General features: G+C 40.2%; 3 protein-coding genes across 5 annotated transcripts in view; 2 read left to right on the top strand and 1 right to left on the bottom strand.

Moving 5' to 3' along the window:
- The first annotated feature begins 5,175 nt into the window (after positions 1-5,175).
- srd5a2b (steroid-5-alpha-reductase, alpha polypeptide 2b) lies at positions 5,176-8,136 on the top strand. Its single transcript, XM_050071821.1, has 4 exons — positions 5,176-5,420; positions 7,159-7,322; positions 7,439-7,518; positions 8,075-8,136. Exons 1-4 carry the CDS (start codon positions 5,254-5,256, stop codon positions 8,132-8,134), a joined length of 471 nt encoding a protein of 156 aa, XP_049927778.1. The 5' UTR covers positions 5,176-5,253; the 3' UTR covers positions 8,135-8,136.
- An 86-nt stretch (positions 8,137-8,222) lies between these two features.
- mkks (MKKS centrosomal shuttling protein) lies at positions 8,223-12,042 on the bottom strand. 2 transcript variants are annotated; one of them, XM_050071182.1, is made up of 4 exons: positions 10,869-12,042; positions 10,504-10,685; positions 9,943-10,053; positions 8,223-9,834 (listed from the first exon to the last, which is right to left on the bottom strand). In XM_050071182.1, exons 1-4 carry the CDS (start codon positions 11,851-11,853, stop codon positions 9,406-9,408), a joined length of 1,707 nt encoding a protein of 568 aa, XP_049927139.1. In that variant the 5' UTR covers positions 11,854-12,042; the 3' UTR covers positions 8,223-9,405. The 2 variants fall into 2 exon arrangements, with proteins under 2 accessions (XP_049927139.1, XP_049927140.1); XM_050071183.1 differs by having other exon boundaries at positions 9,495-9,834; positions 9,987-10,053.
- Positions 12,043-12,316: 274 nt separating this feature from the next.
- Positions 12,317-19,828, top strand: part of slx4ip (SLX4 interacting protein) — a 36,838-nt gene continuing 29,326 nt past the window's right edge. The window contains exons 1-2 of one of the 2 annotated variants that reach the window (XM_050071217.1): positions 12,317-12,571; positions 13,239-13,294. In XM_050071217.1, coding sequence (XP_049927174.1) covers positions 13,268-13,294 — 27 coding nt within the window. In that variant the 5' untranslated portion in view covers positions 12,317-12,571; positions 13,239-13,267. Of the gene's footprint in view, positions 12,572-12,915; positions 13,031-13,238; positions 13,295-19,828 lie in introns of those variants that run through there. The other variant, XM_050071218.1, reaches the window with a different exon arrangement.

Genomic DNA, 19,828 nt, shown 5'->3' with positions numbered 1-19,828 from the left:
TTTTTTTTTTTTTTTTTTATTAGACTTGTAGAAAATGTCTTTTGTTACACACTCAGTTCTGTAAGAGCAGCAAAGCTTTTGTTTTGGCCTGAACAAAGAGGTAAAGGCTGAGATGATCTGCTGAAATTGTTGGAACTGTTATTGATCTGTTCACTAGGTAGTAATTTACAACTCTTTGTGTTAATATGTTTCGTTTTAAAGGGATAGTTCTGATTTTTTTGAAGTGGGGTTGTATAGGGTACTTGTCCATAGTTAGTGTATTGCATATAGGAAATGTCAGACGGCACGCCCCCAGTTTAGAGAAGCAGGCTCAAGTCTCACAAGGAAGCTAAGGAATCTACTGCTGTGAAGGGGTTAGCAATGAAACCTATTCCAGCCACCTAAAAAAAAATGTCAGTTCAAGTGTTTGCTATATTGATAGTATTTTCACTGCTTCACTTTAATGTCACACAGCAATTTCCAATGGGAAAATTAAGCTGTCCTATTTTTCTCTTCAAAGCCAGACTCCATTGTGTAAAACTCTGATTTAACATTGCTGAACATGGGAGCTGCTGATGTAGTGCTGCCTCAGTCAGATATTTTGTGTGTGCTATTGTGTGACTTCGGTGTTTAAAAGGGTCAGTTGTGATTCACGTAAGTCACACAGTCATACAAACAAACTAACTAATCGAGGCAGCAGTAGACCAGCAGCTCCTGTGTTCAACAAGCTAAAATTACTCTTTTTTTTTTCAGTGGAGTCTGGTGGCTTTAACAAAAGCATGGATGGGGAACAGAAGCTATTAAAGACCTCCCTGTTGAAACAGGCTGTCTGACGAAAGACCAAGTGATGAAAGTACTCTCCATAGCATACATTTTAGATGGTTAAAATACATTTTGTTACCAACTAACAGCCAACTGACATTTACTGTACGTATTTTACTGACTATGGATAAGTACCCCATACAACTCCACTTCAAAAAATCTGAACTGTCCCTTTAAGAATGCCAAAAGTTATTGGGAAGATATAAGTCATCCTTTTTTAAGGTTTTCTAGTTTTGCTGCTTCTGAGTGTACGAGAATTCACTTCAAAATCACTCTGGAGGCTGTAGAAGTATCAATAAGACAAGGTTAGCTAAAACTAGTCAGACCAGAGTTTTAAGATCAGCACAAAGTCATAATGCTTTGCTGTAAGGTTTAAGAATCTACCCGGATGTTGCTCCCTGCTGTATTTTGGAATATATTAAAAATGAATTTTTGCTTTATGAAATGTCAAGCTCGAGGATCACAATAACTAAAGAAAAGGCGTGTTTCCTTTTCAGAGTAATATGCTATGTAGTCCTGCTGCCTGAAATACTCCTAATATTTTCATAGATTAACAAACTAAGCTGAATGCAGAAAGCAGATGATTCATAGTGGCAGTATAGGCTTTTAATGACAGTATGATATAGGCAGCACACAGTGTCTGCTGTCCTGTTTGATATATGAATATCACTGACTGACTTTTACTGATGCAGTCCTCTAACCTTGGTCCGTCCCTCTCGGGCACCACAAGAGGCATCGCACCTAGCATTAAGCTACATTTGGTTGAATCAAGTGGGCACAGACTGAAAAATGAATCCTCAGACTCACTCGACCTCTGACGCTAATTTAAGGGAAACTAGTAAAGCATGACACACTGTGCTATTGTGCCTTTTATCACTGTTGCACATATACATATAAAGCGTATTCTCACTTTTAGTCTTATTTTAGAATGTGTACTTTCAGTTTCTGTTTATCCACATGTACCCTCCTCCTCGCCCAGTGCCCTAACAATGTCTCCAGCTCACCCAGCACTCCAGGAGTGTGTGCGACCAGTCCTCCCTCCTCATCTGTTGGTCTAAAATGGCACCAACTGTTATCTCCTTTCTCCAGCAGGGAGTGGTGTTCTCTTTTCTCCACCTCACCTCATTCCTGTAGAGAGACAAAGGCTGAACCTCAACACTGTTTATTTTCTTTTTATGGATCTTTATTTTGTCTTTTAGAAATTGTTTTTGTATTATTATTTTTTTCTTGCTTAGAGAATGGGAACTCGTCACAAACCTAAAATATACTACTTAACTACTCCCTAAATGGAGTTTTTTTGATCTCAGGTTCCACTGACAAAGCATCCCAAAAGGCTCTTCAGATAAGGCCGTGGATTCATGTTACAAAACAAGTAAAATGTACTGAAAAGCATGTTTGCTCTGGTGTCTTGTTCTTCACGTATTTACAATCACACAGAAACCTGTTGACTTGGTGTATGCATTTCATTTTTTGAATCACTGGTGTTAATGAATATGTAGTTTATTTCCTTGAGGTTGCAATGGATTGGTAGACTCTAGTGTGCAATTTCCATCCTCATATGGTTGTCAAACATGTAACAGCACAGCACTCCATAAATACCAATGTAGATATCCTGGGTAAAATATACAGTACACCTACTATGTGTATCCAGTGTCCATTTGCAGTACAGTAGAGACTGTCAGCAATGTCACCAGCAGAGGGAGCCAGGTCAAGTGGTGGGAGGATTACAGTAAAATGGACACAATGTGCCTTCATCTCAGACACTAAAGACAGTATTGTATATTCTATGTATATATGCTCAGTTGCCAGTTTATTAGGTACACCTAGCTAAATCTAACGCAGCCTAATACAACACTTCCACATCTTTATGATTAAACTTAATGATCATTTTGGAGGATGTAATGGTGCTGTTCAACTGCACTGCAGTGTATAAAGAGGTTTCTATTATGTCTGTTATTTTACTTACACCAACTGTTATGGCTAGAGTGGACGAAATAATAGAAACAGCCAGTATAACACAATCCAATTCAATGGCAACACAAACTCCAAAATGATCAGAGGGTAAAGGTCCAGTGTGGTGTCTAGCGGTGAGGATTGCATATTGAAACCAGCTGAAACGTTTCCTGGTTAGACTTCCTTCAGTGTTCATTTTCAGGAGGTTTCACTGCAAGCAGAATTATCCAGAGAGGTCTCCTCTTCTCCAAGACAAATGGACCTGGTGATTTAAATTGGTAGAAACATTGAATAAAGCAGTTTCATGTTACAAGTCGGTGTTTCCCCAATGCTGTTTGGTTCTGTTGAGACAGGCCACTAGCCCAACACCTGCTAGTCTGCGCTCACCTTTTTATCCTGATAGTTTAAGATCCAGAACCTGTTAAGAGGGTTTTTACCATGAGCCAAGTTATCTGCAGAGGTCTCCTCCTCTCCAAAACAAAGGGACGTGGTGACTTAAACCAGTAAAAACACTGAATAAAGCAGTTTCACATAAGTAATGTAAGTGTTTTTCCGATCCTCTCATGCGGATGGCCCTGTCCAGCGCCAGTGTTTGATTTGTCCGTTCTGGGACACTGTAGAAACTTTCGGTGCATCATAGCCATCTCAGTAGACAAGGCCCTGCTTCCTATGTAGCTATAAGCGGCTCATTCTAAGGTATCAAAAATAATAATAATAATAATAATAATAATAATACATTTCAGATGATTATACACTAAAAAACCCCCACTAATTATATTTAATTTCTGCTGATATATTCCCCTAAATCCCACACACTGGTTCTTTAAATCAAAACCTCTTTAAAGGGACAGTTCACCCCCAAATTCTAGACATTTTTGGTGTGAGTTGCTGAGTGTTGGAGATATCAGCCGTAGAGATGTCTGCCTTCTCTCCATTATCATGGAACTAGATGTCACTCAGCTTGTGGTGCTCAAAGCACCAAATACATAAATAAGTAAATAAATAAATTTGATAAAGGAAATCATGACCCGGTTCCTCAAGATAATCCACAGTTGTGCGCTCTTTCATGTAGGAACTATTTTCTGTCTACCAAACTACACCTTAGAACCATATCGCTGCACAGAGGGAAGAAAGCATTGTCACCTTCAGGAAGTTAGGATGTATTGCAGGACTGCTGCATTATACTGCGTTAATTTTAGCAAGCTACTTGTGCATACTGACACAAAACTGTCTCAGATGATGTTACTCTGTAAATTTGACCTACTTTATTTCCAGCATTTCTACCAATTCATCACTTTATTTGCTCTGACCACTGACGTCAAACTACTAACAGGATAATTGACTTAGTTAAGAAAATTGTGTTAACTACAACTGAAACAATAATTGCAAATGACACAAGAAATATATCTAACAATGAGTCTATTTAACAGAATATGTTGGTGACTTGATGGATATGTCAGACAGTATTTTTTAAGTTGTCATATTGTGCTTAATCACAGCTCACAAACACATGTTATCCTTCAGTAATGCTCAGCTGCAGGTAAAATGTTTTCAACAAGTCATGAAGACAAGCTGGTAGTTGGATCAGGAAGAACAGGTTACTGCTCTGTGAAACTAGAGTAGCACAAATGGTTTTAGTCACTGTATTTAGACTGGGATCATTGGGCTCAACATCACGAATACATTACTGTCAATGTTGTACTCTAATTATCTCTTAAAAGTACACTGGGTTCAAACTCCCAAACTCCCCTCTGCAGAATATGTAGTTCAGGCATGTCTGGTTATGATCCCTGAGACTACAGATAGACAGATTTACAGTAATTATGTAATCAGCATTTGTGACTGCATCTTGACTTTGCCTCAGTCCATGTCTAAATGTGTCACTGTCACATGTGTCACTGGTAACAAGAGGAACTGGAAAAGCTTCATTTAAAGTCAGTAGCTCACCCCGAATTTCCTGACACACTAAAGTTAAAATCATAAATACAAACAGAGCTACATCATTTGAGTTTGGGGCAGATGTTGCTGTGTGTGTCTGTAATCAGGATGGATGGGTCGGGGCAGGTTCAAGCAAGGGACTTTGGTTGATTCAGACCAAAACAGATTTCTAGCAGCTCACCTCAGACTGATTATAATGCTCCATGAAATTCTGTTCACTCCAATCGTAGCTTTGGAAAATTCAACATTCCAAGCTTAGCGCACACATGACATACAAAGGTGGAGTCCTGACATCACCACCAGCAATTTTGTACCCACTGTGAAAAAGGGCACACTGGCATTTTAACAGGCTTACACGCCTGTGTTTACTTTGGGAGGAGTCAGACAGGCTGTTTACATCCATTTAACTTCACACACACACTTTAGATCAGTTACAAGAGGTAAGGATTTCTGCAACACTGCAAGATGCACTGCCATGGGGACTTAGCATTGGGATGATCCTGACAGGACTTTATCAGCTCCTTCCATCACAGGACGACACAGACCTGCTGTGGGCGCCACATGGGACACTCTCCTCCAGGTAGGATGGTCCCAGCCAGAGTAGCCTGGTTCTTCCAGGAGATGACAGCTTTCCTGATCCCTCTGCTTTTAATGCTCACTGTGCACAAACCTTTCAGCACAGGGGGGTACCTGCTGCTCCGGACCTTTTGCATGCACTACTTCCAGAGGTAAAAGCAAAGACAGTAGCTGGGTTTTGACCATTTAAATGTGTGTGTGAGGTAAAGAGTGAAGATGTACTTTGTGCTTTGTTAGTGTCTTTGAAGCTGTGTGTAAGACAGTACACCCCAATTCAAAAATACAAGTCACATTTTACTTTCAAATTAGAGTTGTCACACTGTTTTGATGAGCTTTATAGTTTTATTCTTATAGTGTTTCTCATATTTACTAATATATTTTGTCTCATATTTATTTAACCTGTTTAATATCAACATCAAATGTTAACTTAGTGTATGAATACTCAACAAGTTAAGAATTCATCATGGACCATGGATGAATGTAATTGAGTACATTTACTTAGCCTCTGTATTTAAGTACAATTTTGATACTTTGCTTAAGTATTTTAATTTTTTTGCTACTTTATACTTTCACTCCTCTACATTTTGGAAGGCAGTATTGTATTTTTACTCTACTACATTAATTTTAGAACATAAGTTTATCATTTGTTTAATTAGCTATTGCATTTTGTGAGGCACAATCTTATTTCTGTGAGGTGTTATTTCAAATACAATTCTTATTATAATTGCAAAATTAGAGAAATGTTCACAATTCATCCATAATTATAATTCAATAATAGAATAGCCAATATAATATTCTGAAATGGGCCTTTCTACAGAATGAGCATTTTATTTTTTGTTCTTTGTGTATTTTGATGCTAGTTGTGTTTCTGTTGTTGTTTTTTGTGTTACTATTTTCGCTTAAGTAAAAAATCTAAACACTTCTTCCACCACTGATCATGGATCTAGCTGCATTTATTACAATAATTTCTCTCCATATTGGTTTATTATACGCAAAACATAAAACAAACAGAGTATATTTTTTTATCCCTCCACACTGGTAATGGTGTGGGCCGATGGCATTATGTTTTTGGGATGTCTGTCCGTCCATCCATTGGTAATTTTCTTCAAATTTGGCACAAACGTCCACCTGGACTTAAGAATGAACTGATTAGAATCTGGTGGTTGAAGGTCAAAGGTCACTGTGACCTCACAAAACATGTTTTCAGTCATAACGTAAGAATTCATGCACTAATTAGAACAAAATTTCACAATTTCTAAAAGGATAAAATTATGAAGTGGTTACATTTTATATCCAAAAGGTCAAAGGTCAACTTCACTGCAACGCCATAATGTTCTGTATAAAACACTTTTATGGCCATAACTCAGGAACATAAGGGAGGACGTTTGGTCAAACACTGAATTGTTAGTTAGTTAAACTTCCTGTTCTTAATGTACTGTAATGATGATTGTTACCCATCATTTTGTACTTGGCAGAAAACAACAAAAATGTGGTATGATTTTTCATCATCATGTTGCGATTGTGCCTATAGATACTACAGTTGATGTGCAGCTTGTTTTCAGCCACTTGAGGTAAAAGCAAGTAGCCAAGTAAAAAAAAAAGAAGACAGTTTTCAGATGAGACACTGAAAAATGATCTTTGGAAAGGTGAATTCCTGCTGTTATAATCAGAAGGCTAAAACACCGTGAGGAACGTGTCGGTAACCTCCCATGCAGAGAGGCGCTTCATGGCGCCTTTGCCTGCACTTAAATGCTAAATAATTTGTGCAGAATCTCTCCGCCTGGCTGTAATACATGTTCTTATCCATGTATGTACCAGCACGGATAAAATGCAGTACAATCCCCCTCCTCTTTCCACCTGCTGTACCTACTATGTCTCCACCAATCATAGGACATTTGTCTATTCACCAGTGACCAGAGGAACACTGTCCCCACTGGGTGTGATGATGGTAGAAGTTAAATTCTGCTCTCTAGATGGTTTCCTGCAGGGACACTTCGTGCTGCACTGTGCCCATTTTGATGATGGATGGTCAGCTGACTATCACTATAAAACTGGTAGGGGCAATATTTATAAGCCCTAATAAATTCTATTATCTTACATGCCTCATACATTGGGAACTTTAAAAATGACTGACTTTTTAAAAGTCAATAACATACAGATTTTCTTCCACGGTTACTGCTGTTTCACACTGGAGTGGCTATCAGCATACACAGTGACTGTATTCGACGCAACTTGAGGAAACCAGGGGAAGTGAGTGTGTAAAAAAAGTGTGTATAAAAAAAGATCCCGTAGGTCTTATGATAATGTTTCTGATGAGAAACTTACTTGAAATAATGTCTGTCATTATTTTCATATATTAAATGAATATTTTTTGAGAACATCATTACTTTGAAAATATCATTATCAGTATCATTATTTTGAGATACCAGCTCATTATTGTGAGAAAGTTTCTCATTATAATGACTTACAGGATTTTTTTCAATCACACTGGCAGACACAGGCTTCCATAATTAAGACACAGAGCTCACACTTGGAGACACCTCATCTGCTCTGTGCTTGTAGGGACCTGTGCTGTCCTTCCTGTCATGCAGGAGGTTTGTTTGAATAAGTGCCTGGTGCCAGCTACTTCAGCGTGTGTTCAGCTGTGTTTAGCCTGGGTTTTATTGGATCAAGAACCTATCACCATCGCAGGTGCCTAATATGAAAAGTCAGGACACAGTATACTTGCATGTCAAGCTACCTACATTAGCATATGCTATTTCTGAGTGACAGCTGTTATCTAATGCTCCTCTGCTACAGGTTTTAGCAAGAAAAATTCAAAGACTATGCAAAGTTAGGAAAGGCTTTGATTCTATACATATTCTGAGAGAAAGGAGCAGCAGGTTGTTATCTTGTAGAGCAGAAAATAATTGAACCAACGGCAGAAGAGAAGCACAGGACTCTACACTCCTATAGATGTATTTTTTAAACAGAATTTGCACAAATTTTACTGCACGTGAATCTGATTTGATTTTGCTTGAATTACTTTAAGCAAAATTTACTTAAATACAACAAATAACACATCTCGTTGCACTGAATGTAACTTGGCTCAGATTTCACATGTCCTGATCTGTCTGTCAACAAGTCAAAACATTATGAAGGGTGTTACATATTACAGTGGAACTTGATTGCCTGAGGTTGGTCTTTGTAGTTTCGTAGCTATCAGGTAGCCAGTTTATCTAACCGATCAGCAGGTTTAGACTTGTAAAATTTAAAACATTATATAATAAACAGCAGGTTGGATATTACCACCAGCTACTTGCCGATAGTTTTTTTTGGTGCTATATTGGCTAAAGGAATCTGTGGCAACCTTGCAGCACCTCCTAGTGCTGACCAGAGGCTATTGCAGCAGAACATGCTGGTTTGTGATCATTAGGTTTGATAAATTGTTCCCTTTTCATTCCCTAAATGAGCCAGTGTTTTATTTGTCCGTTCTTGGCTACTGTAGACACAACATCAGGGACACTGTGGAAGAGGACCCGCTCCGTATGTAGATATAAACGGCTCATTCTAAGGTAACGAAAACAAAATGATTCGTAATTTCAGGTGATTATACACTAATGGAAACATGGTTATGAATATTATATCCATTTCTGCCATAATATCCCCCTAAATCCTACACACTGGACCTTTAAGGTCAGTTGTAAGGTTCAAGTGTTGGATGGAAGAGGTGGTGAGACAGCTGGTGAATATGAAATGTTGAAGTGTTTGGAGATAAAACTGTTTCCTGACAAACTCCATAAGTAGAGGATATTTGTGAGATGAGAGCAAGGCTGGTAAATTATGGTCAGAATTCACAAAGTAACTAACAATCACTATAGTATTCAGTGTTTGTTGGTAACATTACTGAAGCAAAGTACTGATTGTACTTTGAATGTAAATAAGGTTCCAGGGTGCAAAAAAGGTGTTAAAATAGAGCTTGTTTATAAAAAATAAAGTGCTAGAAGAGACTCCCCCAGAACCCCCAACAGTCTGGGCTGCTCCCAGGCAAAGCAAGTTGAGTGTCCCTGATCTAGCGTCTAAACTGTTTACTACTTTTTATCCCTCATTTTGATTATCACAAACCAGAGTTCCTCACTGGATACAATGCCTACTCTGCTAGTTCATATCTTGAATTACATATTGCACATCCAGTGCAAGATTAGCAGTTTCTACAGCCACTTGCAATGCATTGAGTTTAGCTGTGAAGGAGTCGAGCACACGTGGCTGCACAGTAGTGAGTCCAGACAGAGGTGCAGGTGAGAACTGTGGGTATGTAGTGTTTAAATAAGTCCACTTCTGATTTGGGCGACTTTCTATCAATCCACAGCCACAAAAGCCCAAACTATCCTTTGTGTGTTCCTTCATGACATCTGCAGGGTGAGTCCAGTGGTGAGCATGAGTCAGATCCATTAAAGAATTCCCACTGTCGTGCTCCAGCGCTGTGGCCACAGACTCCAAAGAGCGGCAGAATCCCTCCACGCCATGAAGGTACTCGGTCTGTGAGCACCCAAGTGCTGATGCTGCATCTGTGACTTCGTTCATGCTCTAACATGTGAATATAGCATAATTAAGACATGTTGTAATGAGACCGCAGTGAAGATATGGGAAATCAATCAAACTGTGACTGGTTTAAGACTTAATATTGGATCTCACCTTGTGTCTGACATAAGCAGCTAAGTGGGTCTCAGTGCACCCACCTCCAAGTAAGGCAGATGGCTCCCTCAGGGTGAGCCTCAACACGTGCTCTGTCTTCTGGTACACAACCTTTAACAGACGCATATTAACACATCAGTTCATCTGTCACACTTGCCTCCCATTAAGACAAATTCCAAACTGATCACTGTGTAAAAGCCGTTTTTATGTGTTTTAAAATATGTTCCTGTGATGGCAACTGATGGATGCTTTTAACAAAAGTGCTGTAGAAGAACTGAATCACTCCCACTGGCCGTGTTAGTGAAACACTATACACCAATTCAGCTTTATGGGGCTGTATATTATCCATCATATTTCTGCTTAGTATGTAGTGGAGAATGTGAATCTTAGTGGGAGGGAGATCCATCTGATTCGGAGTGAATCTGTGATTAACAGGCACACAGTTTGCCCTTTTTATTCTACTGGTGACCAAAATAGTGTCACATCCATCTAGATGATGTCTCTCTCTCTTAAACTCCAGAAGCCAACAGTGCAGTCCCCAAACTCCTCACTGTATCTTACCTTCAACTCACTTAACATGGTCTCGTTCCTGTGGCAGAGGATCATCGTGCAGATGGCCGAATTCTCAGGTGGGTGGAAATGCAGCATTGTCTTGGATCCAAACTCCCTAATACTGAGATCCCTCACCATCCCATAGGCCTTGGCTGGGATTGTGGTCTGTAATGTGGCTACAGGTTGAGCACCTATCAGTGAAAGTGGACAGAAGTTAAAGCGGACCTCACACAGTGCAAAGACACTACGTTTTATACACGTATCTCTGTAATTCAGTATGAAGTCTTTGGAAACTTCGATTAATTGAGAAAACAATCAACAGGTTATTAAGAGTGAAAATAATTGTTAATTGCAGCCCAGATTTCGAGGCCTACCTGTCAGCTGACTCAGTGGCTCCATGAGATTGATTCCCAGTCTCTCTATCACTGTGATACCTCGACTCCTCAGGTATTGCTGCAGGACTGGGTGTATGACCTTCTGGCATACAAAGAGCTTTACCTCATCTTTAACTACCTGTTTGCCCACCTCCAGGAGCTGATCCAGGATCTGTGAGTCTGTGTCTACACCTGGGTGCACCTCAATCATCCCATCACCAAGTTCAGAAAGATCTCCAGCAAGAGATGCACTGAACAACACCATGCACAGTGGATTTGAGTGCAGGTTCTCTGCCTTGTTGAGGCAAAATACATCAGGCATGTCTACCAGTAAACCTGGAAACACTGCAGAATTCAACACAGGAAGACCTTCAACAGAGATGGTCACTATTTTGCCAAGACTGACTATACCTGGGCTGTTACAAGGAACAGTCAGCAAAAAAGCTTGCACCGCCAACCTGCTGATGTGAAATGCCTCTGGCTCTGTTAGCACACATGCTGGTTTGCTGGAAATAACACTGCGAGCTAATGTGATCAAGCTCTGGCTGCTGCAGAAGTCGAGCTTTACTTTGCAGCCACAGTCTTCCTGTTGCAGGGAACTGATGCACAGACCCAGCAGGTGCTTGTTCACTCTAATAGCCACATTTCTTCTGACACCAGACTGCTTTGCTTGCTCAATTAGAGACAAACAAAGAATGGCAGCAAACAAACCACAGTCACTAAAACGTGAAACGTGGTTGACAATGGAGGTTTTTATCAGATTGATAAAAGGCTGTGAGGAGGAAATGGCTGAAAGGAGAACTGAGGAAGTTGAGGTGGTTACAACGTGCCCTCCAATGTTGTTATGAACTTGTTTGAGTCTACCTGTCGGACCAAAACAAGACCTCAGAAGCTGCTTCAGCAAATTAAGCTTGTTACAGATGTCGGTGTTGTCCAGTGGTAGATCCGTACAAACAGATGGGGATTTCTTGACGAGTCGAGACATCACTTAGGCAGCAAGTTTCACCCCAAAACCATTGTCAACAGTCAGACAGAGGTCGTTTGACGTAAAACAGTGAGTTTGCTTTTTGAGTGGCGACGGTACGACGAGCCGTTAACGGCTAAGGTGTCATTTTAGACTTTCAGTTGAGCGAAATTTGATAGAAAACGCTTCTTTGCGGCTTCCTTGTTAATCTCCTCTGCTTGCTACGACTCGACTAGAGAGACTTATTGCATTGCCTGACGAAAATTAAACAAATTTGGATACATTCTTTATGTAGCACACTTGAACAGATCAAATTATTTTTGACTTTACATTATAGTGGCTATCGTATGATAAAAAATATTATTCAGATACAATATGACGACACATATTTTCGAGATTAATACAGGCATTTCCAATATGCAACTCGTTTCCATCGCAACGCTCGGAGCGTTGGGTCCTATGGGGTCCTAATCGAAAAATAGTCGCGTTCTCGTGCCAGTTTTTAGAAATGTCTTCTGTCACGACAGATAACCGACTTAAAACTCCATAACTCCACTTCCACGCTTTATAACAGAGGTGGACACTCGCTTCGCTACCTTTTTCATTTTGTTCGCGGTATCTTTGTGCCCAAATTCATCCGCTGAAAGCTCCGACTCATACTGGCTCTGCAGCTGCTGGACTACAAACTAAACATGACGTCATCTTCTACAGCCTCGTCGTTCATTCAAAACTGTTGGCGGTATGAAAGTTGCTCATTTTAATGTACTTACATGTTGTTTTATCGACCAAATTTGCTTTTTACACTTTTGTAGCGTCATTAATGAGTCATTTGACAATAGAGGCTTAACGTAAGGGCCATTGTGTCGTTTCTTAGCAATTAACATTCGTCTTTTGAGCCCAGTTGTTAGATCAGTTGAACTGACAACAACACAGCGTTACTGTCGATACACCCTTACGTTTGACTAGCTAAACTCTGATTAATGTTATTCTATGGCTAACAGGCGCCAGCTTTAAATTAGCTATGTTTAAAGAGGCCACGTTAATGCAGTCAAAGTTGGTCTACAGAACATGGTCATATTAGAGTGAATATGGTTACTATAACGCTAACTAACGAGTGTTAACGTCAGCCAAAAATAGTTTCACCATCAGAACAGTAACATTACAGTTTGTTGTGTTTGGCAGATCCTTATAAATATCTGTAAGTAACTGAACACTGTTTAACTATTAACAAACCTACCAAGTTGTCTCTTCAAGTGACAGATACCATGGCGAGGAGTCCCATAAACACATCATCACTGTTTATATGATGTTCTTTTCTTAGGAGGGTTATAAACTAAGCCTGCCAGTCTTACCTGTTGTGTTGTTTTTAGGCTGCTGTGTAATCCATGGCTATACATTTGTTTCAGGTGAAACTAAGTGACTGCTGATCACTGCAATGGCTCCTCAAAAATTTGTCATAAAGGTAAGCAAAAATTAAATATACAGCATACACACCCTTGTAGAGTAGTGTTGTATTTAGGTAATACCCCATTTATTACAGTGTTGTATTAGATAACACTGTGGTACTTTAAAATGTTGAATGTTTATGTGGAACAGCTGTTAAACACTTGGGCTTTACATTAGTTTTGTGAGCCTATCATTTGGATAAGGATGAGAATGAACATGCATACAGGAAATTGCTTGTAAAAGCTAAAAAGTATATATTAAAAAACAAGTTTTGTATGGCTTTTAAGTTTAGGTTGAGCTAGATTTACTCGCAGACTTCCTCAGCAAACTTCATCCAACACTGTACCCTTGTTACATTGTAAAAATTGGTACTAAGTTAAAGTTTATAACCTATTTATTGATTTTTTTTTTTTTTGGTGTCCAGTTTGGCATGAACACATTTAACAAAGAAAGATGGTTTAATCACAAAAAACTACTGGTGACCAAAAGACAAATTATCTTAACACATGTTCATCATGTTCTTTAGCATCTTGTCAACATATGTCATATGTTGGAATTTTCCATTTCTCAGCAAAGGAGTTTTTTTGGTGCTTTTGTGTGATCACAAAGCCTCATAATGACTTAAAAGAAAATGTTTTCCCACATTAAATGCACACAAGATACTTAAGAATAATTTGGATCTGCATTTGATTAAAGCTTCCCAGCTTGTATTGCCAGGGTTCATTATAAACAACTATTTGTGTGTTACTGCCAAACAGTAAAACTGCTACAGACAGTACTTCCGGCAAGTGGCTTTAGTTATTATGGCCTATTTTAAACCACTGAAAAGCTGTTGTGCAGTAGGGGAAAATATGTAATACAAGAATGCTTGCTTCTTTAACATTTACAGTAGTGTGTTCTGTTGCAGCGTCTCCTGTGTTGGCTTTATTGATTGGTTTGTCCTCCTGAGTAGCAAATTCTTTGGCCACTAGAGGGAAGTACAGATACATGTTTCAACTGTCTCGCCTCCACATTCTGATGTTGTTATTCATCCCTTAGATCACGTTAGTCAGAATTTCTGGTCACCTCTTGCAAATCTCAGCTGACTGCCTCCCTGAGAGCCTTTTGTTACCGGACACAGCCACACAGAGCAGAGGAAACTCATTCTATTAAAAAGCCAAGCTGTTCATCCTCAGTCTGATGCTCTGTCAGGAATAATGCACATCAGATGTTTTTGTTAAGCGCAGGAAAAGCCGCTGGTCTCTCTTTTGTTGATGTTTCATTTATTGAGAGTTTTGGATGAGGGCTGCAGACATTTGCGCTGATCTCTCACATCCTCCATAATACCATGTGTGCCTAGTTGACCAGATATTGCATTCACTCCCTTTATTTGTTTCATATGCATGCCTGCATACAGGCTACCCCACCACCCCCCTCAGCTGGTTGTGGGAGAGTAAAACCCTGGAGGTTCACGGAGGGTTCCTTCCCACTGGGCACATAATGATACTGTTGTGTTACACTGCCTGAGAAAATGCACGCAGCCTCTACCATGCTTAACCAACTAACCACACAGAAGTACGTTAGAAGGGATCAGTCCAAACAATAGCATTCAAGGCGCTACCCTTGGCTTCTCTTTTGCAAAACAAACACCACTATCATTATGTTTTTTAATAAATGAATTAACTTCTCAGAATATTTAAGAACAAAAATCAGCACAGAGACATTGTTTTCATAAAGGCTTGCTGCCAGCCTACACAGAGAGCAAGGATTACAAGAGCAATTATAAGTAATGTTCTTGGATTCACCATGCCACATTTAGTAGGTTGTTCAGCAGAGTGTTTTATGATTCTTTCACATAAAATGTTTTCAAAGCAGCTCCCTCCCTGGTCTGTGGAACAGCAGGAGGTGCTGGTATGCTCCTTCTTAAATAGGCTTAGACTATATAGTGACCTGCCACTTCTCAGACCTCCCGAAAAGGGCCTTCAGGCTGAAACAATGATCCACTGAAGCGCTTGCTGTCTGCCAGGACATTACCGCTGCAGAGCCCTGCAATCTGCCTTCTATTAGCAATATGCACCGCTGACTTTTTAACCATCTAATGCAGTAGGCTGAGACAGAGACCAAAGTGTTTTTAACAATAAAAAGATTGAGGTATCACAGAGCAGTTTAATGTCAGAGGTTTATGTGCTGTTTAGTGTTGTTGTCACTCTGTAGATGAGCTCATATCGGACCACACATCCTGCCTCTGTACAAAATCATTGCAGTCTGATTAGAAATATTTTGACACTTTCCAACTTGGGGGGATCTTTCACAAGAGAAGGTGACAAGAACAAAAAAGCCCTCTTTCATCTCAGCTCTGCCCTACATTGCTGTACAGAATTCACATTTCCTAATGAGGCCAAACACTTCTCAGCCTGCTATTTCTCTCCATCTACCAATTTCTCAAGGATGTGTCTGCCTGAGTTTTGTTTGCTGAGTGTTACCTGGAGATATTCTTGTCTGTTCTTGCTGCTGGAATTCCTCTCCTGGGTTGTGTCTCTTTTTATCATCAAATAAAGAGGACTCAGGTGTGCTAACATTCACCTGAATGAAGAGAGCTTTGCACACAAAAACACTTCCACGCACTATCTGTAAATAACATTCGCCTCAGTAATAATCAAGTCTCAAGCTTCACTGCTCAGTATCTGGCAGTTTGAAAAATTGGGAAAGAGAATTGTCTTTTTTTTTTCTTTTTTTTTAGAAGGGGAAACCCAGGTGACTCACAGCACAGAGAAAGAGCTGGGAATGAGGCAAATAAAGCCTGAGAGCAAGGTTGTCACACCCACAGATCTAAAGAGCTCCCCTGGGTTCTTTGCAGACTTGGAGAAAGACAGAGAGAGAGACAGAGAGAGAGAGAGAGAGAGAGAGAGAGAGAGAGTCAGAAAAAAAGAGAGAGACAAAGGGAGAGTGGGAGAGATGCAAGTTTTATTGAGTGAGACCGCATCTGCTGCCCCTTCTCTCCCAATGTAAACATCTGCGGCTGGTTAGTGTTAGCCTCTGAGCTAAGTGCAGTCCGAGAAGGTCTGGTTCTTATACGGCGCGATAGCAATGGCAAAGGGCAGCGAGGTGGGGAGGCGGGTGAAGCTGCTTGTAGAGTTTGGGCGCCGTGCCCAACTTGGAGCAGCACAGGCGGGAGGATGGAGAGCCAGGTCTGGGAGAGAGATAAGGGAAGGTAGAGAGTGTTTTTGGAACTGAGAGTGATATAGACCAGAGCTCTGATGACCAGAAAGGGAAAGGAGCTGGCGGATGGGTTAGAGTCAGAATTTGTTTATTTACTGACAGAAAATATGAAGGAATTTTCTCATGTTGTGCTGCGGACTGTGGGCACCTATAGTCCCAAAGGTTTCTAAAATTTTTGTCTTTGTTAACCCCCGTTTCCCCCCTGCAGGTCATGGTTATCAGATTGGCAGTGGGGAGAATTAGGATAGAGAAGTTGAGCTTAGCCCGCAGGAAGACTCAGTCCTATTCATCCACTGTGTGACAGCACACAAAAGATGGCACAATAAAGGATTTGGTATTAAGTAGCGCTCCTTGCCGCCTCTCATTCAGCCTTCAGCCTCTGTTCATAACTCTAAAAAGCCTGTGCAAGACAGGGAACAAAGCAGTGCTGGCCCACTTTAGTATGTATGAAAAGAGTAACTTCCTCTAGAATTTGGCCCTTTATCAAAACCTTTCTTTCCAACAACAGCGACAGTTGCACAGAGTATTGCCTTAAATGTGTCAAAGCAAAATACACAAAACAGGAGAGCTCATGAATTTTTTAAATAAATATGAGGTTTGTGAAATCCTTTCGAATCCTGTAGATGTAGAGACGGTGTTACAGAGAAAGGCATATGTGGTGTTTGCTGAGAAAAAGGACTATTTCGCAATTGTTTATCGTGCTGTTTTTTTTTTTGTTTGTTTGTTTTGTTTCACTCTTTCAGTGAGTATACTGGATTTTTTAGGCTCTTTCAAATTGCTGTGCTTAAGAAAGACAAGGTTGTTGTGGTCTGTACTATACTGCAAAGTACTAGGCTGCTTGCAGAGATCTCACTAAAATGGGGCCGTCGCTGGGGTCATAGTTCATGGCAGAGTTCAGCTTAGAGATCCGCTGGTCACTCTTTGTGCCGGGAGTTGACAAATTTAGACCACATGATGCGCTTGTAGTCGGAGCCTTTGTGTAAAATTAGACTGCTGCTTTTTTGTCTTATCTCCTACAAGAGGTGTGGACTCCAGTCTCATGACTTGGGCTTGAGTCAGACTCGAGCCACAAATTTGAGGACTTTAGACTTGAAAAAATAAGGGACTTGCAACTCGTCTTGGACTTAAACACCAGTGACTTCACTTGGACTTGAGCCTTTTGACTTGAAATTATTTGATGCCTTCCCCCAAGCCCAAAAATTAAAAAGTATGTCCATTGAATCAATGTATCTACCTTCATTTCCTGAATCAAGTAACGTAACCTTATTCATTCCCAGCAAGTCGACTCTTAATTCCCCCAATCTGACAGCATCCAGTCAAGTTGCAGGAGAGAACTAACATTACATTAATGAGCACCAGTTGTAACAAACGATAATAAATAATTTTGTTTGAGTACAAAAACTGACGTAGACGGAGCAACTTACAACTTGGTTCAACATTTAAAGTTGCACGAAGAATGGTGAGTTGATGCTGATAATAAAATAGTCAGCAAGCTAATGCTTAGCTAACATTAGCTTAACAGCTAAGTGACTTTTTAACAATATTGTTTTTACAAATCAATAAACGTTTTAAAAAGCATTCATGATTTTGTAAATTTAATATATTATTCTGTTGTTATAATGGCATTACTTTGGGTGAAGAGTGTATAATGACTTGTTTACAGCTTGAAACTCAAAGTTGAGCACTTGTGACATGACTTGTGAATTGTATGTCCTGACTTGGGACTTAAAAACAACGACTGTGTCCTACCTCTGACTGCCACACTGCAGCCTGAAAGATTGACACTTTAGTTGGAAATTTGTGCCTCTCCAAATGGCCAGTTTTGCTGAGCAAATGAATTTTTTTCTTATTAGTGTGATTGCATTACTTTGCTTTCCTGACAAAATCCCCCATTTCCGAGAAACCCAGGGAATCACATGCTGTTTTTGTGTAAGGGGCAGACCAATGTTTATCATTAATGTCCAGTTCCCAGTTGAGTCTTGTCTGCTGCTCTAATGTGATAAAAGGAAGTTAGTCTAAGGCTTGCTAGATGTCTGGCTTTCAGCCCAAAACACAGACTCAATCAGAAGCTCAGAAACCACTTTAGGGGGATTCACCCTGCTGTGTCTCCTTAAGGACCACTCTCTTTACACTGCTCTCTTCATTCCAGGATATTGATCAAATTAACCTTATGTTGCTCTTTAGAGCTCACATTAGCTTGTGTAATTTTGAGCCATGTACCCTCCAAGATTGATCTTGTGGTCCCTATCAGGATGTACACGCGAGCAGAGGACAGAAAATTAGAAACACCTCCCATTATAAAGCAGTACAGTGCCGCAGCACCATTCATTATGATCTAGAAAGATCCACAAACTTCACAGGATTTATTGCAGGGCCATTATTCCCCAACTCATGCATAGTGGTTCCTATATTCATCCATAAAGACATTCTTTGGTTTCAAAAGTCAGGATACCAAAACCCATCCAGCGTGTGTCAAGTCCAACCCCAATAAACCACCGCGGGACTCATCCACCGGTCGGCCCCTGTGTTTTGATTGACAAGGTCGGACCCTCTGTTACTAGGCTTTCCCACACACTGGTAATTGTGGAGGCAGTCAGCTGAGGCCACCAGTCATCCGTGGACCGCTGTGAGACAAAGGGCAGAGGATGGAGAGAATACTGATCTGTAGGGACGAGCTGATTTCTGACAGGCTACATGCATACATTTTATACATGAGGAGCTTGCACATAAGGGGGGCTCTGTTCTGGTCCGTGGCATTCTTGTCTTAGTGAAAGCATGTTTTTGTATGACAACTTCTGTTGATTTTTTTTTTTTGCACAGAGACTATTCTGTATTTAACAGTTGTTTTTGTGGTTATCACATCTTGATGTTTTAAACTCTGTTTTGTTCTTGCATACTTCAGGATGTGGAGTGATGAGTCAGAGCACCGTGGCTTAATGCATTGCCTAAGAGACTTAGAATAACATTAATTTCCCATTAGTCTTTGTAACACTGATGCAGAGACATACTTAAGTACATATTGGCACGCATTAGGGCTTTAGGACTTGACATATCCTGCAGAAGAACAGTGCCAGCCATGACTGACATTGACAGACACATTCACTGATCAGTCATATGGGGGCGCCCTCTCCTCTAGTTGATCTGCAAGTAGAGGAAACCAGCTTCACTTTAACTATTATTTAAAGAAAGACAATGAGAAAGGAAAATGCTCTCATCGGGGGAAAAGAAAAATGTTTGTCAGCTTGATTTTCCTCAGAGCAAGTATTTAGCCATTTATTGTCTCTTCAGTAAAACTTTCATAATCTCCTTCTTTGACAAAGGAGCTAACTTGACTCTGTTTAAACAAGAGGAG

Source organism: Epinephelus moara, chromosome 19 (genome assembly GCF_006386435.1).
Source record: "Epinephelus moara isolate mb chromosome 19, YSFRI_EMoa_1.0, whole genome shotgun sequence".
In the NCBI taxonomy this organism is placed as follows: Eukaryota; Metazoa; Chordata; class Actinopteri; order Perciformes; family Serranidae; genus Epinephelus; species Epinephelus moara.
This window is presented reverse-complemented; position numbering and strand designations above follow the sequence as displayed.

What these genes read in the sequence shown, in the direction of transcription:
- mkks (XM_050071182.1), bottom strand. Translation starts at nt 11,853, where the DNA reads ATGTCTCGACTCGTCAAGAAATCCCCATCTGTTTGTACGGATCTACCA. An exon ending in GCCACTGAGTCAGCTGACAG is followed by an intron (nt 10,686 to 10,868) that starts GTAGGCCTCGAA and finishes TTTCACTGATAG; the next exon opens with GTGCTCAACCTGTAGCCACA. An exon ending in CCATGTTAAGTGAGTTGAAG is followed by an intron (nt 10,054 to 10,503) that starts GTAAGATACAGT and finishes CGTCTGTTAAAG; the next exon opens with GTTGTGTACCAGAAGACAGA.
- srd5a2b (XM_050071821.1), top strand. Translation starts at nt 5,254, where the DNA reads ATGGGACACTCTCCTCCAGGTAGGATGGTCCCAGCCAGAGTAGCCTGG. An exon ending in TGACTATCACTATAAAACTG is followed by an intron (nt 7,323 to 7,438) that starts GTAGGGGCAATA and finishes ATTTTCTTCCAC; the next exon opens with GGTTACTGCTGTTTCACACT. An exon ending in ACTTGAGGAAACCAGGGGAA is followed by an intron (nt 7,519 to 8,074) that starts GTGAGTGTGTAA and finishes TACAGGTTTTAG; the next exon opens with CAAGAAAAATTCAAAGACTA.